The sequence below is a fragment of the Haplochromis burtoni genome, unplaced genomic scaffold (genome assembly GCF_018398535.1).
Source record: "Haplochromis burtoni strain Fernald_Lab_line unplaced genomic scaffold, NCSU_Asbu1 Contig_715, whole genome shotgun sequence".
NCBI lineage: Eukaryota > Metazoa > Chordata > Actinopteri > Cichliformes > Cichlidae > Haplochromis > Haplochromis burtoni.
In genome coordinates this window covers 114,918-140,217 of record NW_024583076.1, presented here as the reverse complement: position 1 = coordinate 140,217, position 25,300 = coordinate 114,918, and the positions used below count along the sequence as shown (strand labels likewise).

At 40.6% G+C, this 25,300-nt stretch overlaps 1 protein-coding gene across 1 annotated transcript; it reads right to left on the bottom strand.

Moving 5' to 3' along the window:
- Nucleotides 1–1,045: 1,045 nt before the first annotated feature.
- LOC102293384 (vasodilator-stimulated phosphoprotein) lies at nucleotides 1,046–17,714 on the bottom strand. Its single transcript, XM_005949852.2, has 13 exons — nucleotides 17,538–17,714; nucleotides 11,206–11,377; nucleotides 10,539–10,719; nucleotides 9,420–9,468; nucleotides 4,851–5,178; nucleotides 4,369–4,472; nucleotides 4,220–4,268; nucleotides 4,058–4,100; nucleotides 3,863–3,902; nucleotides 3,658–3,729; nucleotides 2,455–2,521; nucleotides 2,065–2,122; nucleotides 1,046–1,919 (listed from the first exon to the last, which is right to left on the bottom strand). The coding sequence occupies exons 1-13, from the start codon at nucleotides 17,540–17,542 to the stop codon at nucleotides 1,873–1,875; spliced, it is 1,215 nt and encodes a 404-aa protein (XP_005949914.1). The 5' UTR covers nucleotides 17,543–17,714; the 3' UTR covers nucleotides 1,046–1,872.
- Between the last annotated feature and the right edge of the window lie 7,586 nt (nucleotides 17,715–25,300).

Sequence of the window (25,300 nt, the reverse complement as noted above, 5' to 3'; positions counted from 1 at the left end):
ACTGGGTCTGGCATCATTTACCCTACTGAACACCATCGGTGGCCACTAGGTGGCAATTGTCTAACCATATGTCACACTGCTGTATATCATGTGTGGAACCAACAGTTAAAATTTAATTTATATTGAATAATTATAACCTACTGGATAGTTCCCTGTTGCCACAAGTTAGCGCCATATGTGTGACACAATATTGACAAATACAATCTAAGTTGCTTGGAAAGAAACTGACTGGACTTCTTTAAGTTCCTTGAAGATGTTTCACCTCTCACCTGAGAAGTTTCTTCAGTTCTGAAAGCAACTGACCATCTTTGAACAGAGGGGGCAGCTTATGACACCAACTGGCTGCCACCTACAATGCAGTTTTAAGGTACCTTCCCAGGCACCCGAGTCCCCATTCACATCTTGTGAGCTCAATGGGTCACATAATAAGGTGGGGCAAGGTCTCAAAATGGTTTCACCTGAAACCTCTGCTGATAATCCTAAAAAGTTGATTCTGCTCGTCTGGACACTATGTAAGGATGAACAGAATCAACTTTTTGGTATTTCACTACCTGGATGATTGAGCATGCATCAAGACTGTGCAGATAATGACCAACAGCCTTTTTTTTTTTTTTTTACATCTTCTTACATGTGGTGAGGCACATTATTATTGACTAATAGTGGGTCAATGACCCTCTTAAGAGACAATGCTCACTAGGGGTTAATACTTTATTTACTAATGGTTAATCCATGATTTATAAAGTAGAAAAGATAAAGCAGAAAACATAAAAAATTAAACATTTTATATGGCCTTACTAAGCAAGACTATTCGTATACACCTATATAAATGACATACTAAGGAGGAACAATACTTTATGATTGAGTTTTAACTAATACTTCTTTAATGCTTAATAGTGTGTAGATATTATAAAATGCCACCTAGCTTTTTAAATTTTTATTAACTTCTATTTTTTTTTAATCAAGTGTATGTGACCTACATTATATTAAAAACATTATAAATTCCGTTTTTACCCAGTTTTAATGAAAAATCATACACAAAATTTGCTTGCTTGTCACAATTTTTATTATTTTTTAACAAGATAAGCTTTATTTTTGAGTACTTTTAAAGAGTACTTTATCAGATGACAATGGAAGAATATCAAAAATAATGTTTTCACATCTGAAAGGTCTCATAGTTCTACGTGGAGTTCTCATATAGTTCTCATATGGAGTTTTTCCTGGTATACCCTGAAATGTACATACATGTAAATAACTTCACTTGCGCAATGTTGTGTAATTTTAGACATTCAACAACAGCTGCTGGAATTTCCTGGAATGGAACTCCCCAAAGTTCTATTCTATTCTATTCTATTCTATTCTATTCTATTCTATTCTATTCTATTCTATTAAAAAGTCAAATTTCTAACCCATTTTCAAGAATGTAAGTTAGCATGTGCTGAAATGTATATCCTTTTAGCTACAAAACCAGTAGTGTGCACGACTAATTTTGCAATAACTTGAAATTGTTTGATGGTAAAAGTGTCAACAACCTGTCTGAGCAGATTACTGTTACCTGCCACTGATAAAAATGCCTGGGCATGTCATTCATATGTCTGTTGATGAATATTACATGAAACACTAAAATTTACAACTCCTAGAAAATAATTGGATTTCCATTCTGATTTCCATAACTAAGCAAGACATCGGGGAAAAATAATGATAATAATATTTTATTTGAAAATGTGTTCATGTTCATAGTCTTAGGACTGATCAGACCTTAAAGTCCATTGCATGAAAACAAATTAAACAATGTAAAATAAAATAATTTCGCCAAGTAAAACACTGTGAGCACTGCAAGATAAGCATCCATTTTTTCCCCTTTTGATCAGTTCTTCAGTCTTCATCCTTGAGCTGTGACCTTTGTAGCTCCTGCATCAGAGCTAGAAAAACAGAGCAATATTCTGGTATAACACAAGATCACAACATACTGTATATGAGTAGTTTCTACATGTATGCCCTAGGTTCCTCTGACATAGTTCCTCTAGGTTCATCTGACATATGGATAGTATATACGTTAGAACTCACCTGTGATAATTTCTTCCTTTACTTTGTAGAGTTCCTTTTTTATTTCTTCAAGGATTTCCTTAAAATGCAGACAGAGTATGACGTTTTGCATAAAAGAAGTACATTTTGTTTTAATAAAGAGCCTTAAAACGTTATGTGTACAATAGTACAAATCTGGAAACAATGTTAGAAGCTTTGCAACTATGATTTAAGGTTCTTTAGATGAAATGGCTTTATAATGCAAGTCCTGGGAAAAACAAGCAGAGGCTTAGAACACATATTTTACATACTGAATAGCTTCTCTTGTTTTAAAGGAACTAAAATAGATTTATGTCATCACAGAAAGTTATACTATTTACTAAGGAGTTGTAGGATATTGGTGTGTATTTATATAAAGATGGAGGAACAAACCTGTTTAAATTTTTCCATATCACTATCATTTCCTGTACCATCTGAGTTCTTCTTCACCACCTTCATCCTACAAAAGAAAGATACTTTATTACACTGAAGCAAACACAATCAAAGAGGTCATATTTTAGGCCAAACACTTACTTTTATCTTCATCTACATGTTCCAATAATGTTTCTTTCTTTTAAATTAGTTTGGAGTGCTATGCTACAGAAAGTGGAACACTCACTGAATCAGTTGAGCAGGATAGTGGCAGCATGTCACACTCAATGTGTTTTTCAAAGCAGAACCAAATAATCACTAATAATTTGGAATTTTATGTGGAAATCTCTAAAACTAAATGGAAGCAAGTTTGAGGCCACCACACTGAAAATATTAATATTTTAAATTAATTATTAAAATATCACATTTTTATATTATTATTATTATTATTATTATTATTATGTGGGGATGATGCAGATGGCATGCTTGAGGCAACTGTTGTTGTGATATGGTGCTATACAATTGAAATGAATTGTTCTGTCAGACATCAGGTGTCTGTGCTGGCCAAGCCTGTTCTTGTAACAGGCAGTCAGCTAAGATCCCTTTTGCCTAAAATAATACAGATTTTAAAAAATTGACATGTTTGTTGTTAATATTCAGCAAATATGAAAGTTGTATAAAAGTTCTATATGCTTTTGTGTCACTTTGCATTAAAGTACAAACAATTTTAATGCCTGTATAATACATATATTAAAATAATAAAGTAAGTTTTAATATCTAAGTTAAATAAGTGCATAGACAAGCAGACTAATTATTTGCATTGACAAATATTAATGAGTTCATAAAACTATGGCTGGGTGTAGCTCTCTGGTGTGCCTTTCACTTAATGTTTGCAGTTTTGCGATTACAACAGAGTAAGCTATTTGTACAGTCATGCTCACAGCTCTGCTGGTTATCTGTGGGAACATGTGGTTAAAAACAAAGCATTATCTTCATCTCAAACATGAGCTAGCCAGGGGAAGCAACACACTTTGTTTCAGGCAGAAACAATAAAAGCAGTTGATAGTTAATCTTATGACAGTAAGACAAAGTAGAAAATAGAAATGCAGCACACACCAACAAACAAAGAAGTATCTCTTTCAGATTGGAATAGATCTTCATTGAATGCATATCATCTTAGAAGAGAACCTATGTAGTAGGCAGAGTCAGGGGGGAGACTAGTACCTGGACACTGGAGTAGTGGCAGAGTTTGAACTTGGGCTTGAGTCTTTTTGATTGGTGGTTAAGGATTTGGCTCTGTTGCAAAGAACACAGATGTTTTAGGAAAGTTGTTGATTGCTGAATTGCTGTGGATGGCTCAAAATAGGTTGTTGTTTAGTATATAATGTATGGATCAGTTGTAAAGTGAAAGTCTGAACCAGTCTCTTACCTTGGCATGGTGGCAGATTTTTCCTTGGATTGATTGATTTCTGGTGGGGAATTGTTGTATTTATTATTGCATTTCATGTTAATATCCTCAAATTAAATGTTTTTGTTTCTTTCACAAAAAGTCTATGTACAATGCTGGCTGTAGTGTAAAGAGAGGCATTTATCTTTCTTTATATACACAGCTGTGATTACTCACCCGCTACACCTGAGGATTTCGATACAGAGGACTCAGAATCCTCCTGTAGTTACGTATAAAGATAATTACAGTTATAATTCAATATTTAAATCTTATTAAATCTACAAATACTACAGACCCATAAAAAAATCTTATGGGTCTTCTTGAGAGCATGGGGCTTACATTGTGAGATTCTTCCTTTTTTACAGCTGGCTTATCAGCAGCTTTTCGCCTATTAAAAAAAGAAATCCATTACAATACAAACAATGAGATCCTCCATATCAGACTATCACAAGTATTTCTAAGATGTATATCTCTCGATTATGACTTGCCTTCTTGCAAGGATGGCACTCATTTCTCCCATTAGATCACCTCCTCCACTTCCACCAGATGAGGACTGTGGTTTCGGGGCTGGGGCTGCTGAACCTCCCTCATCCTTAACACAAAAAAATGCACATCACTGTGTTTAAAGCCGTTTGGTCCAATGAATAGATCCTTTTGAAAAACATAAAACTAAATACAAATAGTAAAATGTGTGTGTGCATCAGGGTTTTAGAGAACACAAATACATAAATGGACTGATATAGCACTTTTCTACTCTCCCGGAGTACTCAAAGTGCTCTATACAACAACACACTCCAATGGACGCATGGGAGAGCAACTTTGGGTTAGTATCGTGCACAAGGATACTTGGCATGCAGACTGGAGGAGCCATGGCTCAAACCACTGAACTTCCAATCAATAGGTGACCTGTTCTACCTCCTGAGCTACAGCCACCCCGTATATGTATATGCATATATGTATTTGCTCATACCTTTACTGTTTTGCGCAATTTGGCTCCTGCTAGAGCTGCAGCCAGATCATTTCCACTGCCACCTCCACCTCCTCCACTGCCTCCTGCAACCGGTGGGGGTGGAGGTGCAGGTGGAACCATACCTCCAGATGGAGGTGGTGGAGGTGCAGGTGGGCATCCCCCAGAAGGAGGTGGGGGTGGACCTGGAGGTGGTGGGGGTGCTGGTGGGGCAGGTGAAGTAGCTGGTGGGGCAGGAGGGGCAGGAGGGGCAGGAGGTGCTGATACAGTGGCCTGGTGTTCTCGCTCCAGACGTTCTTTCTCTTGCTGTTCCTGCTTCTGACGTTCGAGTCTAGACGAAGATAGACAGATAAATTAGAGCTAAGTGCTGCTGTTTGTATAAAAACCTCAACAGGTATAATACATGTGTTTATATTTCATTGAAAATCCATCCTTTATATTGTGTGTGGAGGTTCATAGTCGTGCAAATCGTGGTAGTTTTAAGAGGTTAGAAAAAGAAAGGAACTTGATTTCTTTAAGTTTCTGAGTATGCTTCACCTCCCATCCCAGGGTTCCAGAAACAAAAGACAAACAAAAGAATTCCAGGTATTTAACAAGTAGTGGTGTCCCCTCTGGAGGTGGATGTTGACCTAATACAGATCATGTGAGTCAAAAAAGGCATAGGCCATTACCATCAGAAGGGGACAAGGGTGAAACCTCTGTGAGACCCACCCTATCATGTGACCTATTAAGGTCAACTGAGGCAAGGTGTAAGTTGCAGTTGAAGTGCCTGAGAACTACAATATCAGTTCCTCATAGCTGGTGTTGAAAGCAACCACCGCTTTTCAATTGTAGTTGTTTGTTATGGACATGGATGGGAGGAACACTTTTCAAGTGGTAAGGGAGTATGAAAGAGAATCCAGGAAATTATATACTATAAAATTCCCCTTTGATTAAATCTGAGATGCAAAGAGTCCAGATTGGTCCCAAGAGTTTGTGGTTTTAAACTACAGTCAAGAAACATAGAGTTAAGCAGATCTGATGGAGTAGTACAGAACCAACTCTCGAGTAAACGATACAGGTCCTGACTGTTGGCTGTGCTTACGTGTCGAGCAGCAGGTTAGAGTATCTGGCCTTCTTACAGAGGGGCTCCTCAAGCTACCCAGCTGGGGTACCCCCTCATCACTGATCTTTGATGAGGGGGCTTGGCTCACAGTCTCTGCTCTAACTCATCTCAAAAGTGTTCTGTTGGGTTAAGATTGTTGCTCTGTATAGGCCAGTCATGTTCTACCACACCAAACTTGCTCATTAATGTCTTTATAGACCTTGCTTTGTGCACTGGTGCGTCATGTTGCAACAGAAAGGGGGCATCTCCAAACTGTTCCTACAAAGCTGAGAGCATGATATAGTCCAAAATGTCTGACATGTCGGAAGCATTAAGAGTTCCTTTCAGTGGAAGTAAGAAGCCAGGGCCTACTCCTGAAAAAAGGTTGCCACATCATAATCCATCCACCACCAAATATTTATCCTTGGCACAGTGCTGTCAGACAAGTACCATTCTCCTGCCAACTGCCAAACCCAGACTCACTCACCAGATTACTAGATGGAGAAGCCCAAATTGTCAATGGTGGGTCACTTTTGATATTGTTTCCATTTCCCTAGAGTGAAGTGGTGGTGTGATGCATCCAATGTTCTGCATTACGCTTGGTGATGTAAGGCTTGGATGCAGCTGATTGGCCAAAGAAACCAATTAAATGAAGCTTTCTATGCACTGTTCATGAGCTAATCTGAAAGTCACATGAAGGTCTATAGTGATTACTATGCAGAAAGTTGCCGACTTCTGTGCAATATGTGCCTCAGCATTTGATGACCCTATTCTTTGATTTTCAAATAAGCTTTGCCTGGAGTGTGTCTGAACTTTCTTTTATGTTTAATTTACGATACAGTGAATGTGTCCATTTGCGTACCTTTTTGCCTATGCCAAACCTATGGAGAGGGGTTTTCAACATACGCAAACAACTCTTGTGCAGTCTTCCAAAAACACTATGGATTGGTGTGACTAACTGGCTGACTGTTTGAAAAGTGGATCATGGTAAGGCAGTGACAGCAGAGTTCACCACAAATTTTAGAAGCCCCAAAATATATAAAAGCATGAAAGTGATGTGGTGGTTACAGAAGACAATTTTCATTTGTTTAACACCTGGTTTCAGGCGTTATAGTTTCAGTTTTCTCTATGGGTGAGTGAAGGACCAGCCACAGCACAAGGAGAGTGTGCCACAGAACAGTTGTTTGTGACATTGCCCTTATTTACAGCAAACAGCTACAATATGTAGACCAGGGGGGTCAAATTCATTTTTACGTTGTGGGCTACATACAAACCACTTAATGTTAAGTGGGCTGGACCAAAGAAACTCTCCTTTCCATCAGTCCAAGTGCTATGGTTTTTTAAAAAAAAGATTTTTGGGTTTGACTCATTTTTTATTATCTTTGTATTATAGTTTTGCTCTCCTAATCTATAGGTCTTTAGGTGCATTCTAGGTAAAGATGCGTTTTGTGTTTGAGCTCTACAGTCTTCTGTTTATGTTTTATATTTATAGATAGCGTAGTATCTATATTTCTGGTTCATGATTCTAGTTTCTTTTTTCACCATGTTATATTTCCTTTGTTTCTAGTCTCTCTTCCTCATTTGGTTATGTTTTCTTCAGTTATCATTGTTTTTGTGTTCCCTTTCTGTCACCCCAGTCAGTCATGTCTCCATGTTTGTTTATTTCCCCTTAAGTTCATGTCTTAGTCCTGGGTCTCAGTGTATTACTTCCTATTTTATTTTGATAGTCCCTTGTGTCTTGTGCTGTGTTTAGTTTTGTTTGCCCCTGTCTCATTAGTCTAATTCCATCCAGCTGTTTTCCCTGGTGGGTATGTATTTTCTCCATTTGTTCTTTGTCATGTTATCCCTCAAAGTTGTGTCCTCCCTTGCAGTATGTTTTTTTTTGTTTGTTTGTTTTTCCCCCGTTGAGTTGCAGGTTTGATTTACCTTGTTAAATTTCTCATGTAACTTTGTGATTTTCTTTACTTTAATAAAAGCAATTTTGTAGTTTATTTTCTCATATTTCTCATATTTTATACTTTTCATTGTAGATAGTGGAAAAAAGGACATTTTATTTTTGTCATCTAACTCATCACTTTGGTGTAGTTTGGGGGGAGGTCTTTATCAGCAGAAAAAGCGTAGTCTGTCCATAGGACCACTGCAGAAGCATTCAAGATAGATTGAGGAGCTCAGTCATTCAGCAAGGGCACAAGGTAGAGTTGCTACTCCCCCATCATGAAAGGAACCAGTTGAGGTGGTTCAAGAATGTAACAAGGACACCTACAAGGTGCTTCCTAGCTGAGGTATTTTGGGCATGCCAAACTAGAAGAAGACGCCAGGGCAAACCCAGAACATACAAGCCAGCCATGAGATCATTACTTTTGGCTGGCTGGGAAACACTTTGGTGTCCTCCAGAAGAGGTCTAGGAGGTGGGTGAGATAAGCAAGGTGTAAACATCTTTGCTTTTAGGCTGTGTGCTCCAAAAATAATGTCACATCCACATAAGAGAAACCCTAATTAGTGCCTGCTGACTGTGCACTTGTGTTCCAACTAGCTCGCTTGCAGTGGGATAATTAGCGCGCGGCCAGACTGCCCTCTTTCCCCTGCTCCCTCCCTGGAAACGTGCTTAGCTGGAGATCTGAGAGATGATGTGCTTGCAGCCACCAGCAGCCGCCTACAAACTTCACTCATATTCCTCATTAACCCTCCCTTGATGCTTTAAGCCCTTCAACTAATCCAACAACATGCATCATATGACCAACATCCGTCAAGTCTTCGTTTTCAAGTGTCCACACTGCGATGGGACAGCTCCATTTTGAAATGTATGCGTTTTCGAGAGCGTTTTCAAAAAGATGGCATTTTTCCTTGGGGAAAATGCCATCTCAGTGTGGACGGGAGGCCAAAACGGAGAGAAAATGATGCGTTTTCAAACGAAAACGCATTAGTGTGGACGTAGCCTCAGCTTCTGTAACCTGGTGCATTGCACTGCTGCCGCCACAGCTAGGTTTTGACAGTCAAGTGTACAGCCATGTTAGTTTATTCTGCAATTCTAGTGATATATCAGAAGGTCAGAGTTTCATAAGTTCTACAGAGGGAGTGGAAACATTTTGATAACATGAGACTTTATTGAAAAATACTTGGCAATGACTTTGCTTTCTGTATCAGCGCTGATGTGGTGGTATTGTCTAAGCAGAGAAAACTGTTGTTCAGGAAAATAATGCAGCTGCTATTTACGTCTTAATGGTGAGCATAAATAGAAGTGACTTTGCAGAGCAAGCAACCAGTGCAGAGTATACTAGTGCCTGCAGACTGATGAACTCATGACTTGTATCAAGGAGAAAATAGATATGTGGACTATCTGCTGTAAACAACATATCTCTGCATTTGCATTGTAGTCTTTATTAGTCTGTAATAACTGCTGAAAATGTTAATTAAAAGCAGAAACAAAACCTAAAAACCAATGACATAAAATAGATATTAGCCTTAGTATAATTAAGAATGAACTGTACCTTCTCTGTTGTTCCAGCTGCTGTGCAGTGGGGCCGTTCTGAACTGGGCCTAAGAAAAAGCATTAAAATTATTTAAAATTAATATATTACAAAGATAATATAAAATATGCATGTATGCTTATATTAGGGCTCTCAAAGCCAACGAGATGATAACACATTCATGCAAATTCAGTTATTTGTATTTACTGACAGTGTGAACTGAGTTACCACATTGAGTCTCAAATGCCACTTGGTGGCTAATAACAATTAAAAAATGCTATTGAGCCCTTTTGATAACTGGCAGGGAATCTTTTACAATGGTTTGAAGAAATTTTATCTCACTTTTTTGAAGAATTGTTTTAATTCAGGCATAGAAATGTTTTTCTGTATAAGTATCTAAACAGAGTTATAGTCCAACTCCAAAAAGTAGTTGGAATAAATGCCTAATAATCAAAAATAATTGTATTAACTAACATTTATTTATAGGACAGTACACTGGTTTTTAGGCTTATTAGTTTTCAGTGTGCCTAATACATTTCTTTATGCAATTCATGTTGTACTATTTGTTTTGATTTTGTGATTTCTAATCTTAGAGAGATTAGCAACACACTTTTTTTTACATACTTATATCTCTTATATCTTTTTTCCACTCTGTGTCACTCACATATTATCCCCACCCCACCACCATACCACACTTACAGATTATTGTCAGAATATAAAGACATTGCTATGCTCCTTGTTTTAGCCTTTTCCCATGTGCCTTTTGTACCAGTTACTGTTTTGCTCTTCCCGTTTTTCTTATCAGTAATAGCTATGTTCCCTAATGTTTCCCATCTTCCCTAATTACCTTGTGTGTTTCTGGCCTTCATCTCCCCATAGCTTTTTTTTCGCATCAACCTGTTTCTTGTTTACTGTGCATCCTGTTCCTTGTGTTACATCTTTGTTTCCTAGCTCCCAGGGTTTTCCAGGCATTTCCGTGTGTTCTTATGGCTTTTGGTTTACCTTCAATAAAGGATTATATTCACTGGAACCTGCCTGTCTAAGAGTCTGCATTAAGGGTCCTCAGTCTTCACCAAATCTGACAGACAGGAATACTGCACGATCTGGATCTAACATGTCTTCTTGCACTGGTGTGGTTACCTGCAACTGCCGGGGCACTGACAGTATCTAAAGCATGCGTCATGGTGTTGGCAAACAGAGTAGCATCTTCTTTACTGCCAAAATTTAGCCCCCACACCTGCTTGTGATCACGCCACTGATGGAAATTTGGTGTGGCTTGATTATACTTCATTCCTTTGATAATGGGACAATTGATCACCACCTGATGAAAACAGGAAGCGAAGGATAGTAAATGTAAATTAAATATAAAGTTAGTCAGGCCAGAAGTAAATTTGTTTAAATATATAATTATATGTGAGATCATATTGCTGATGCTTGGTCCACAGTAGATTGAAATATGCATGGAATAAACCAATACATGTTGTGGGTATTCATCTGTTAATTATTAAGTCTGTGCAAGGTGAACAGAATACACTGTGTGTCTCAAAGTGTATATACATACATACATGCACACACATACACACACATACACATTCCACTGTGAGAGACAGAATCTGAAAAGAAAAATGCTGTAATCACATTGTATGATTTTTGAAGAGTGTATTTGTGAATAAATTGATCACCCTGAACTTGCAAAATCCCAGGGTGATATATATATGTGTGTCTGTGTGTGTGTGTGTGTTAGTGTCTGTCCAATCAGAACATGAGAAGGCAATTGTCTGGTTTCGTGTGTATGCTTTTCTTGTACCTGCTGGTCAGCCTGCAGTTTGCGTCCCACTACTCTGAAGGTGTTTGCTGAAGGGTTGTGATAGATCTGGACACGGCTTATAGATGTACTGTCAGATCCTGCTGGCACCCAGCGCTTGCTGTTGTCATCATACAGCATGACTGTTGCCCTCACCTGACAGATACTGGACTCACTGTTTGAGGGAATGATTAGGAAAAAAAAGATGACCAGATGCAGTGCAAGAACAAAATACTACAATGGTGTAAGTGTACAGATAAAAGAAACATGAACATTCTTCTATAACACAAACTCTTCCGGGAAGGCTTTCCATAAGATTTAGGAGTGAGTTTACAGGAAATTTTGATAATTCTTTCAGAAGTGCATTTGTGTTCAGTTGGGTTGAGGTAGGGCTCAGGTGCAGGCCAGTCATGTTCTTCCACACCAAACTTGCTCATCAATGTCTTTATGGATATCTTGGAATGCTGAAGTTTTAAGAGTTCCTTTCACTGGAGCTAGAAGCCCAGGCTGAGCTCCAGAAAAGCAAGGCCACATCATAATACCCCTGCACCAAACTTTACACTTGGCACAATGCAGTCAGACAAGTATTACTGTCCTGGCAACTGCCAAACCCCGACTCATCCATTGGATTGCTGATGGAAAAGCATGATTTGTCACTCCACAGAACGTGTTTCGACATCTATAGAGTGTTGGTGATGCATCCAATGCTCTGCATTACGCTTGGTGATGTAAGGCTTGAATGCAGTTGCTCTACCAAGGAAACCCAGTAAATGAAGCATTAAATGAACCCATTAAATGAAACACACTATTCTTGAGCTAATCTGAAGGTCACATGAAGTTCGGAGGTGTGTAGCGATGAAATCGCAGAAAGTTTGAGATCCCTCACTATGACTTTATGCAGCCTACCACTTCATGGCTAAATTGCTGTTGTTCCCAATCGCTTCCAATTTGTTTGTAATTCCACTAAGAGTTAAATTTATTAATGAGGAAATTTTATGACTGGACTCGTGTAACCCATGGTGGAGGGAGTTACACGCCAAGCAACAGTTCAGAGTACCCAGCCTTCTTATGGTCATTGAGTACTTCAAGGAACTACTATCTGCCTGATCTGAACCTGAGTAGTGTTTCATCATTGGAGTTTTGTGCAAACCACAGTTTGTCCATGACCAACACCATGTTAAGGGTATCCATAAGTGTAAGTGGCACCAGGACATCCTAGGTCACAGATCAGCGATCAATATTGTAATCATATCATCTGATCTACGACCTTTGATCTGGACACTTGGATGAAGAGAGAAGCTGAGCTGTCAACCACCTTATGGGTGGCTGTAGCTCAGGTGGCAGAGCAGGTCAGCCACTAATGAGAAGGTTGGTGGTTCGATCCCAGGCTGCCTCCTGGCTGCATGCCAAATATCCTTGGGCAAGATACTAACCCCATGTTTGCCTACTGGTGGTCAGAGGGCCCGGTGGCGCCTGTGTCCGGCAGCCTCGCCTCTGTCAGTGCGCCCCAGGGCAGCTGTGGCTACAATGTAGCTTGCCATCACCAGTGTGTGAATGTGTGTGTGAATGGGTGGATGACTGAATGTAGTGTAAAGCGCTTTGGGGTCCTTAGGGACTAGAAAAGCGCTATACAAATGCAGGCCATTTACCATTCACCTGGTGGCTAATTAAATCAGGTGGCAAGAGGATGCCTGACACATGTGCCACACCTAAACGTACAGTGAGGGTGTGCTGGCCCCTGATCCAGGAGATCTTCAACTCTCACCTCCGGCAGAAATACAACAGCATTCTGTGGCTGGAGAAAGAATCTGCACCTAGACTGCTGAGGCAGCTGCAAGGTGGTTGGCCCCTGTTATGGCAGTAACCAGATGAACCAGATGGTAGACACTAGGGATGGGTGTCGTTTAGGTTTTATCCGATACCAGTACCAAACCAGTACTTTTGAAACGGTGCCCGTGCTTAAACGGTGCTCAAACGGTGCTTAAAGAATGAGAGAACACAAACTTGTCCAAAAACCTCTCATGTTAGCTGTTTTTTTGTAAAAAGATAACAATGTTAGCCTTTTCTGCAGCTATAGGGCATATATGGTATCACTCTTGGCTGGAAGCAGTGCTTAATACAATGGAAAAAACACAACTTTGTCCAAAAACCTCTCATGTTTAGCTGTTTTCCACTTTTTCTTTGGTCATTTTAGCCTTTTTGGCCAGGGTGAAGGGAGTATCTGCCATCAAACAAGAAGACAGCCGCATGTAACTACGACGGTGTTTGCTAGTTCACCTTATGCATTAATGTTAATAACGTGGTTAGCCTACTCAACGTAAATTACACACGAACAACATTAAGCTACTGACCCAGAGAAGAACGGCTGCTGCTGCCATCATCATCCGTCATCATTTCTGCTACACTGGCAGGGCTAGGGGCCAGGACTCTCCTCTTCGGGTTTTTGGGGGTTGTTGCTAACTCCGGGACCGATAACAGGCAACCCACCCGCAGTAGATGTGCTCGATGTGAGGTCTCGCAGCAAGCTATCAAATACGGCTTTTAAAAAAATGCTATGCGTCGCCAGGTTTTTCATCAGATTCGAGGTGTTACCTCATTTGCATCACCTTATTATCACCTTAAAGCACTTGTTGCAGGCTGTTGAGTTTGCATCTTTTGCTGTGAAGTACAGCCAGACTTTTGACCGCTTCGCCTTGGGCGTTTTTAATCTGTAGCTCTGCTCTAAAAGAACAAAAGAACATACGTACCTACTGCGCTTGCAAAGGTAAAATGATTGGCTGGAATCCAAAGTGTATGACATCTCAGGGAAAAAAAAGCACCGAAATAAAGCACCGAAATAAAGCACCGAAATGTGCGCTGCTTTTCGGTCTGGTTACTACCGTTTATGTCATAATGGCACCGGATACCGGTACCCATCCCTAGTGGACACCAGAGATGAGGAGTCCTATCAGGTTTAGTTAACCTTTGGAACTTTTGAGGCAGCTGATGGGTACTAGCATGCCAAGCAGAACATGTCTCGGGCGGTAGCTGAAGCAAAAACAGAGGATATAATCGGGTAGCGGAAAGAATACCTCCTTCTCGACTTCTGTAGAGAAAGCAGACTCTAGGGATGAGGGAGACAACTTTCCCATCACTGAAAACAAGGTCACTGAGGTCATTAATCCCCTGGAGTTGATGAGCGTGTCCAAATCACATGACTGATTTAAGATGACATAGCAGTAATATGCAGCCATGTGGAGTCTATTTCTTTTTTTATTTGTTTTAAGAGTGTGTATAAACTATAGGTTAGTTTTTAAATTGTGTTAATAGGCCAAGTAAAACCAAGGTTATGATAAATAATTTACAAAATGCTTTTTTATGAATACGAGCCTCCCTGAGAAGATGTATGCCAGGTTGCTGAAAAAGAGTTTGTCCATTAGTCAAACCTAACTGACAAACAATGCAGATCCTGTTCATGGAACACTGGACTAGCTCTTTATCCTTGGAAGAATATTTGAGTGTGTCCAATTCATCTACATGTGTATGGGGAACTTGGAGAAGGCATTCGACTGTGTCCTTTGGAGTGTCCTACTGGGGGGTGCTTCAGGCGTTGCCATTCAGTCTCTGTACAACTGTTGCAGGAGCAATGTCTGCATTGCCAACAGACATTGACAGACTCATTCCTGGTGCGTGTCTTTGCCAGGGCTACCCCTTTTCACCAATTCTGTTAATAATTTTTATGTACAGAATTTCTAGAAGTAGCCAGGTGGCAGAAGGCTTACACTTTTGTGGCCTCAGAATCTCAACTCTGCTTGGTACTCCAACATAGTGCTCTGAACAGTACCATGTTGGAATTCACTGAGCCCCTTAGACCAACCCATTCTTTCACAAATGTTTGTAGGTATATGCAACATCAGTGCCCTGTTGAGATAATAAGCTCCACTAAATAAAGGATGAGATAAAATCCACTGAGTCAAGACAATAATGCTCCTCATCATGCTTAGAGGGTATCACCAGTCCAGCATCCTCAGATTGTACGCTAAGTGGAAGAAAGGATGCCGAGTAGTAGTAAGTATTAGAACCATTATTCTGAATGAAACAACAAAGAATGGAAAGACACAATGGAAGGATAGGCACCTGTTATTGAAAAATCTTACCAATGACAGGACAATGACTAAAAGACACCACAGAGGCACGAATTATGTCAGTATGGGAACAAACTTTAAGCACAATTCAGTTCAATTGACTTGAATTCAATTTTATTTATACAGCATCAAATCACAACAGCAGTCACCTCAAGGTGCTTTATATTGTAAGTTAGACCCTACAATAGTGCATAGTGCATACAGATAAAAACCTAACAATCATGTGACCCCCAATGAGCAAGCACTTTGGTGACCGTGAGAAGGAAAGACTCCCTTTCAACAAAAATAAACCTCCTTTAGAGCCAGGCTAAGGGAGGGGTGGCCATATACTGTGACCATTTTGGGTGAGAGAAAGAAGACAGTACAAATGACATGCTGTAGAAGAGAGCCAGATATTAATAACAAGTATGATTAAATGCAGAGAAGTCTAAGTCACACGATCAATAGAGGCTGGGATCCAGCACGTAACAGAAAGGTGTAAGATGCTAGCAGGCAGGGGATACATGGAACGCTATAATCAAGTGGCTGGAACAGTATACAGAAACATCTATGCCAAGTCAGCCCTGACTTAGTGGACAAACAGAAGAAGATGGCAACATTGGGAATAAGGAACACGATAAGCTCAAGAAATACCAAGGGCTAGGAGAGGAGCATGAGGTGATGTGAAGGTGAAGGCAGCAATGGTGCCTCGGGGTACTGACCCCCAAACTGGGCAAGTGGCTCCAGCAGATCCCAGGAATGACATCTGAGATCTCTGTCCACAAGACCACAGTCCTAGGAACAGCAAAGATACTTTTGAGGACCCTCAAGCTCCCAGGATTCCTGGTAGAGGACCCAAGCTTGAAGCATAGACCGACTGGGTGCTGGTTTAGCTCACTGGGATGAGCAGGTGACCACATGCCGTATGGCTGGGAGCGGCCGGTGCGGGTTTTAACACAACCTGCGGCCCTTTGCCTCATTTCTTCCTCTGTCTCTCCCGCTGCTTTCCTGTCACTCTTCACTGTTTCTATCCATAAAAAGGCTGAAAAAGACCATTGTTGCTTGTTTGGAAGAGCTGCCAGGAGACAGTTTCTTCTTGCTAAAGAACATTTAATATTTGCAAAGTTTTATCGGAATAAACCACAAGCTTTCTGGAACAATGTTTTCCAGACAGACCACACTAGAGTTTGGCTATTTGGGAACTGAACCATGCAATATTTGGCAAATCCCAAACATACTATATAAGCACAAACACACTAAATTTGGGTTTTGTTAAATAAATATGTTATAATTGTGTGTTATGACCTATATAACTCCACATCCAGATTATATTAAAATTATTTTAGAACCTAGCAAAGACCTTTTTTAAAAAATAATCATATTCTTTTATATACTTTTTATTTATTATGTCCTGACACATAGAACTTTTCAAGTTCTATAAAATACATACAGGGTGGACTTTCTTTTCTATTTCTAAACTGTTCAAGTTTTGCATATAAAATCAAATTAATTCCTCTAGTTAGTCAATCTGTTTAGCACATTTGAAAAGTAAGTAATGCTTCATAGCTTTACAGAGGTTCAGAACCCTAAATTTGTACACTGTAAAGTAATGGGGCAAATATGTGTTTGTATTTTTGATGATTATTTCATTAAAACAATTATACATTTATACCTTTATGTATTTATCCTGTGTGGTTTGAATGTTCGTATGCAAAAATTAATGAAATAATAAAAAGACTACATCTCTCTACAAGTCATTATGACACTGACTTGTTTTCAGTCTGCTACGTGCAATGTCTGTAGCCTGTGGGAAAGCTTTACTTCCTGTCACAAAGGTTTTCATGTTTTAACCACTTCCTGTGATCAGTACAATGCCTAATATGGACTGTATTTCACCTGTCATATGCACCAAGTTCTCAAAAGGTTTTGGTTCCCCAGAATGCTTTCTTGGATTAAATAACATTATCATAAAAAAGGAAATGCAGATACATGTTTAGTCTATGCGCAATAACTATAATAATTGAAGCACCTGTTATAAGCTTCAGACACTTGCAGACAACTGGAAACGTAGTCAGAACTAAATATCTTTTCGGTAAAATATAGAGAGCACTATGAGAGTCGGTGTTGTTTTACACATTCTTACACGAGTCATTCAAAATTGGAATGAACATATGTTTCTTTCCTCAGTTTAAAAAAATTTATTAATATAACTAATGTAAGAAAATGACTCACCCCATATTTCAGCTTTGGTCAATATCCAGCGTTTCACTTGTTTTTTAACAATATTTCTTCACTTCAAAATGAATCGTGTCTGTAGAACCTACTGTCATCCCTGATTGCACATTTGAGTTGCTCTCTCGCTCTGTGACTTTTTTAGCAGCAAGCATTTGCACTTCTGCCTTTGTATTGTCATTTCCTAGACAGTTTTTTTCTTTCTTCCTGTTCTCGTCTCAACTCGCTCTTTCAAATTCATATTTTCACACCTCCCCCATTTTCTGTCTCCCTGCGGTATAGCTCTGATTTCTGTCTGCTTTTTCTTTTCTATCAAGCTGTTGTTTTTAATTAGGGCGAGTCCTCTTGACATAATTATTATTACTATTTCAGATAAAGAGCACATGTGTGGTTTAACAAAAATTTCTGTAATTACGTTTGTGCAATACTGTTATGTTTGTATTCATTGTATTATAGGTAGGTAGTAAAAATAAAAGTCATAGTAAAGTAACAGCAACAAGTTTAGGCTTCAACCTACAAATTAAAATCTAATGAGTAATCCCTCAGTCTTCATTACAACAATTGTGACTGCTTCAGATCTTGCTTTACTATCCTCTTTTTGCAGAATAAGAGTGGTGTATTCTTACCTTCTATTAACTATTATCATTAGTGTTGTTGTTGTTTGTGTTTTGGTGCTTTATACAGCACTTTGCCAAACTTTCAACCCTCATCTACTGAAATATTGAAGTTTGCTTTTAAATATGTATTCGCACAGCTTCAGTGTTTTAGCATGTTCGCATGTGTGTTGACTTTAAATAGTTATGCATTTGTATGCACATACATATGTATGAAACCAACACCTCGTCAGTGACAAGCTTTGTTCCTTTAATAGCCATCTCTAGTCGTATTTGAATGTTGTTCATTTCCTCTTACTTTTCATGATCACTTTGCAGTTCCTCATTCTTATAATGTCTCTGCAATCCACTAGAAATTTAAATTAAAAAAATGTTAAAAGAGGTTTTAAACTTGCTTTATTGATAAGCTATTACAAATAATAGCATTTTAAACCCTGTGCTGGGTCAAAAATTATAACTTGTCTTTTTCGTTACCCATGGATTCAGCTTTTTAGCACTATTAAAGAGTGCAAACACTCAAAAATGCAAACACTCAGGGTTACAGAGTATCCCTGTGAACTCTGGTAAAATGAACATATTAAGAGTGAAAATATGATACTAACAGAGAGAAGACCTATGAAGAGGTTAGCAGAAAATAATTTACTCAGATGTATAACTATGTTTAGGTGTATTTATTCGGTTTTAGCTGATCTCAGGTGTTCAGAAAGATTGTTCCAGGACAGAGAAATTGCAAAAAGCCCAAGAACTACATCTGAGACTTCAGTCAGCATGCTAAATGTTAATGTTAATCACAGTACAATTAGGTATTGTTTGGTTGGAAAGAGAAAGTCTTTTCTTACTAAGATAGATAACATTACTGTCCCATGTGGGCAAATGCTTGCATTCCTTTGGGTTTTTAATGTAGTGTGCAGAAAACATGCAATCGGTCCCAGACAGCAAATGCAATCCCCCCCCCCCAACCACCAGTTGTCCTTGCATGGAGGTTGCTGTCCTATTTTAACTCAAGTGTGACTGAGGCCTTAAGCAGACTAGAAAAGAAGTGTGAAGACTACAACATCAGACTATAAGATAAGAAAACCTTTAGTCCCACACGTGGGAAATTTGTTTTGTCACAGCAGGAAGTGGACAGTGCAAAGTTATATAGCAAAAATTAGAATACAATAAGAATAAAATACTGTACCCAACTGTACAGAATAGAATAAAATACTATATACAGTAGAATAAAATATACAGTAGGATAAAAAATAGAGTACAAATGCTTTATACAACTGAGTAAAAATACAACTTTGTCAGAAAAAGAGTACTGCACTTAGAGTTATTGCACATGTGTGGATGTGTGTGTTTGATCAGTTGGAGTCTTTGTTGTGGAGTCTGACAGCAGTGGGGAGGAAAGACCTGCGAAATCTCTCCGTCCCACACCGTGGGTGCCGCAGCCTGCCACTGAAGGAGCTGCTCAGTGCTGTCAGAGTCTCCTGCATGGGGTGGGAGATGTTGTCCATCAGGGATGACAGCTTAGCCACCATTCTCCTGTCACTCACCACCTCCACTGGGTCCAGAGGGCATCCTAGAATCGAGCTGACCCTGCGGAACAGCCTGTTCAGGCTCTTCCTGTCCCCGGCAGAGATGTTGCCACCACAGCAGACCACACCGTAAAAGATAGCTGAGGCCACCACAGAGTCATAGAAGGTTTTCAGGAGTGGGCCCTCTACTCCAAACGACCTGAGTCTCCGCAGCAGGTACAGTCTGCTTTGCCCTTTCCTGTAGTAGGCTTCTAAATTATGAATCCAGTGCAGTTTGTTGTTCAGATGAACACCAAGGTACCTGTAACTGTCCACAGCCTCAATGTTCATACCTTGGATGTTCAGTGGTTGCAGTGGAGGATGTTTGTGCCTGCGAAAGTCTACCACCAGCTCCTTGGTTTTACTGGTGTTGATCTAGAGGTAGTTCAGCTGGCACCAGTCCACAAAGTCTTGGGTCAGTCCTCTGTACTCCTTGTCATCCCCATCAGTGATGAGGCCGACTATTGCAGCGTCATCAGAGAACTTCTGCAGAAAGCACTGGGTAGAGATGTGGGAGAAGTCTGCAGTGTAGATGATGAAGAGGAACGGAGCCATAGAACATTATGAGAAAAAAAAAACAGTTGTGTTGCTGGGAGCAATTTTACTTTGATTTTGTTTCCCAAGGCAATTTGTCCTGAGTGAAGGGCCAGGGTAAGAACAATTCTAAAAACCCAGATAAAGACGAAAAGAATATAGAATCCAAGTGTCACAATTCGGCTGTGTGCAGGCAGGAAGAGGACCCAAAATAAAGGACTCGCAACACACATGAATGAACTCAGAAAAATGCAGCTTTATTAACAGACTCAGAGAAATGATGCAGAACTAAACTAGACTGGGAAAACAAGTCAGAACAAAACCAAAACTGGAGCACCAAGAATCCAAAACAATAAGTCCACAAGGAACACAGGAGCTCAGGCAACCGTTCATAGATAGTTCAGGGGGTCGACCCAGAGGCCGGTGGCACAACAGTCTAACACAGCTCAGTTCTGGAGGCCGACTGTGCAGACGGCAATGGCGGCAACGTGGAAACCGTTCTGGAGGCCGGCCGTGCGGAAGGCGGCGGCGACGAAGTCCAGTCAGCGACCTGGAAGGTGGCCGCTGACGTCAAACCAGACGGCAGCGTGGCAGCTGCGGGACCAGATGGCAGCGTGGCAGCTGCAGATGGTGATGTTGCGGGTGACTGTGTGAAAACCACAGGTGGTGGCGTTGCAGGAGCAACAATAAACAAAGGAGCATAGCGCGACAATTTCTGTTCAGCGCCAGAGTTGCTTGTAATCTATATCACCAATTATGTTATGGAAAATGACGTATTAACTACTACAAAACTCTGACCTTTGTGGGAATGTTTAGAGCAGACTAACATGTGAGCTGGAGTGTTCTGGGACGTTATATTTGGTCTTTGAATCGCTGCAATCCAAGGCATCCGTCGCCTCTTTTTACTTCGGAAACATAGCTCGAACAATTTCTCTTCAACAACGTAATCAGATAACAACCGATCTCTTTACCCGTCGGCTTCCCGTGGCTGTCACGCGACCGGCTATTGCAGTTAATAATACAACAGCTTCTTGCCATTTTTTGTGTTTCTTTTTATCGCTGTGTAACTGATTTCAATTGAAAGCCTGCGTGCGCTAGTACCTCTTGCCACGGGTTCCCAGAATCCTTTGCGGTTTTACCCCTGAATGACATCACATTTTCAATCTCTATAGAGACCCCTGGCTGAATAGAAGGCTGAGCTACAGGGAGGCTGAGCTACAGGGAGACTGAGCTGGTGATAACTTTGGAGTCGAACTGGTGACAAAGCTAATGACTGAGCTACTAAAAGAGCTACTGACTGAGCTATGGACTGCAATAAAGGTTGTAGTAGTGGTTGTGATGATGGTAGTGATGGTGGTTGTGATGATGGCTGAGCTAATCCTATTGAGCCTTCTGAACACGAAGAAAACTGCTGGACGGGCTCACCTGAGCATCCAGTGGAGACAGGAATGGGTGCAGGCACCAACTGAACACCAGCCCCTCCCACCCGAGGAACTGATACGGGTGCAGAGGTCGGCCATGTTCTGACTATGTTGGCCTCACCTCAGAGACATGGGTCCAAGGGTGGACCAGACACCAGTCCCTCCCACCCGAGGAGGAGGTACAGGTGTAGAGGTTGACTGGTTAATTATGGAGTTCCACAGGGTTCAGTGCTAGGACCAATTCTGTTTACATTATTATACATGCTTCCCTTAGGCAGCATCATTAGAAGACATAGCATACATTTTCACTGCTATGCAGATGACACCCAGCTCTATCTGTGGGACCCAAAATGCAGGATTCGCAACACACTGGAATGAACTCAGAAAAATGCAGCTTTATTAACAGACTCAGGGAAATGACGCAGAATTAAACTAGACTGGGGAAACAAAACCTAAAACTCCACAGAGAGGCACACCAGGGATCAAACAGCATGAGGGAGGACACGACACTGACACAGAGAAAGACAGGGCTTAAATACACTGGGGAATAACGAGGGGAATGAGACACAGGAGGAGAGCACAGCTGGAAGAAATCAGACATGATGAGGCTGATGATGATGGCTTACTGGTGGCCAGGCCATACCTCTTGGGACAGAGACTGAAAGAGCCACATGGGCTTGCCTCCTGTAGGCCTATCAACCACAAGAGGGGTTGCAAGGGTTTGCTGCAATGTGGACTGGATGGTTAAAGGTGGAGATGCTGGGATATTGCAAGACTCCCAGTGTGAGTCTATCTTCTATTTACATTTGAAAAACAATGAAAATCAATATAAAACAAACAGGATGGTCTGGGAGCAGTCACAGACTCAATGTGGTTTAGGGGGGGATAACAGGAGGAGAGAAACCACAGAGAGTGGTGTAAGACTCTGCTTCCTGGCCCACTCTCTGTATAGTCAATCTTTGAAAGATGTACTATGTTTGGCCAGATTTCCAGAAATGACAGCAGCTCAATCTAAAATGGGATTGATGGAATGGAATTGGCAGTCTAGAAATATAGTTAAACAGCACATGAGCAATTTCAGACTTTCTTCTCCTGCTAAAACCAGGCAAAGACCCTGTATTACCCACCAGCTATTATCTAACACCCCTTATTAATGCTGACCTTAAAATAATATACAAATCTCTCCAAAAAAAAAAAAATAGAGAAGATAACGCCGCTCATAATACATCCTGACCAAACTAATTTCATAAAAGGGAGGCACTCATCAACAACCACAATACCCAAACACAATATTGTCTCTGGATGCAGAAAAATCATTTCATAGATTTAACTGAAAATTTTTATTTGCAACTTTAAACAAATTTGGTTTTGGAAACTCTTTATAAACTGGTTAAAAATATTATATAATTCCCCAACAGCATGTCAAACATCCTCCATTTTTATGTCTTCATTGCATTGTTTGCCATTTTTATCGAACCACAAGCAGCACCAGTTAGACAGGCTATAGTGATTAAGGGCATAAAATGCAAGAATGTAGAACATAAAATCAGTCTTTATGCGGATGACATGTTACTTTCAACATTCAACATTTCACTAACATTCACAAACAAGTATCCCTGAGGTAATTACATTACATTACTCATTAATAAACTGGATTAATTGCTCCTTCCACACTGCTCTCTCCTCTGGTCCCGGCAACATCCTTAAAAGGGGAGACATGATTCGATGATGCATGGGGCTCTGGTGGCTTTTGAGTGGTGTTTTTGTGGTGGCTGTGTGCAGAAGGGCTGGGGGGGGGGGTCCATTTCAGCAGATGTAGGTTGCCAGCCTGGTACCATGGGGTGGTCCACCTGCAGGCTGGAGTTCTGGCTGGGCCTCGGGGCCTTGAATCCTGGTTGGTGTATCACTGGCAGGGGGGCCTTTGGTGTATCAGTGAAACTGGGGTCCTCTTCAGCTGGCAGGGAGGTTATAACCATCCTTTGCAGGTGGTAATGCATCCATTGCATCCTTTAATCTTGAGGAGTCCATTTTGCAGGTGGGAAGGATCTAGTAGAGGTGGAGGATGAACTCAACCTGGGTGTCTATTGTCTTCTGTAATCTGAGTGGGTGTGGTTTTTCCTCTGTGGTGGGGTCAGGTGGGCCACCCCGACCTCTGTGGGGCTTGGTTGTACCTCTGCTGTGGGCCCCGGGTTGGATCAAAATTGGGGAACGAGGGTGCGTATGTGGGTCAGCAGGGGAGCTGGCTCCAGGGAGGGGGTACTGTCTGGTCGGGTTCTGGGCTGGTGGCTCTACCTGCTGCTGACGGATCAGGGCGGTCTGCTTGTCTTCACCCCAGAGTAAAGGGGACCTTCTCCTGGGTTTGGGGGCAGATTCCCCCTCAGGTGGTGCTGGTGCCTGGACGTGGGAGTGCAGAGTTCATTTCTATGTCCCACTGTTGGGCAAATGAGTATGAGTATTTTCTTATGTGTGCATGAAGGTTGGAATGGATTTTTGTGTCTGAGTGATTGCCCTGCAGTAATCCTTCTTAGGCTCTTGTGCTCTGAGGAGCTTCTAGATATCTGGGACCCAGGTCTCCTCCATGCTTGCTTCATATCCTGGGGGGCAGGGATAAGGCTTCCCATACCCACTAGTAGACTACTACCCTACTGTGTTGTTTTTTGCTTGTTTTTTTCAGCAGGTGTTGAAGCATATTTGTTTTTTCTCTCTCTCTATCTTTTGTTCTATTTTTCTCTCCCTCTCCTTCTGTTAACTTTCTTCCCAACTTCTCTTTCCTTTTTTTTCTCTTTCCTATCCCTAGTCCTGTCTGTTCTGATTGTAATAACTGAAAATAAAAAAAAATGCTAACAAAAATAAGAAGTTATAGATATAACTGCTTGTTCCATTTCAGTCGATTCACTTACAGAGAAGCCCCTGAACTGGAAAAGAACCACCAGTACCTTAATACATGGTAGAGTGAGCAGAAAGGACAGAATGAGCCACCAAAGGGGCTACAACGTCCAGGCCATAGAACCAAACGAGTGTGTGGTGATGTTCAACCAGTTGCAACAAAAATATCACTAACAGGGAGCCTTTTAAGAAGGGCCCATGAAGGCAAAGAGAGACCTTTAATGCTGTAGCTTACATAAATCAGTGGGAGAGTCTCTGATTAGGCAAAGCTCTACTTCTAGCTGAATTAGCAAGACGGACAAACAACTGGTCACATAAATCCAAATCCTGAGTACAGCCAATGTAGGTCTTGATGCTTGCTCCATCATCCAGGTAAGTAAATCACCAAAGGTTGATTCTGTTCATCTGGATGTAGCATTTTCAATGGGAGAAACGTTTCATCACTCATTCAAAGTGACTTCTTCAGTCTCAGCTGACTGCTGGTTTCCCCAATCTTAAACAGAAGCACATTCTTTACTCAAGTAAATGAAAAAAGTACAGGCTCTGAAATGTACTCCAAGTAAGAAAGTAAAAAGTAGTTCTTTGAAGGATATTTTTGTGCAAAGCTAACTGAACCTTGTGCTACATTAAAATAAAGGTAAAATAATACCAGTTGATGGGAATACAAACTTCAGTCTCACTTTATTCATTCAAATCATATTCAGCTTGAATCTAAAGAAAAAGAAGGAAAAATAATAATAATATATATA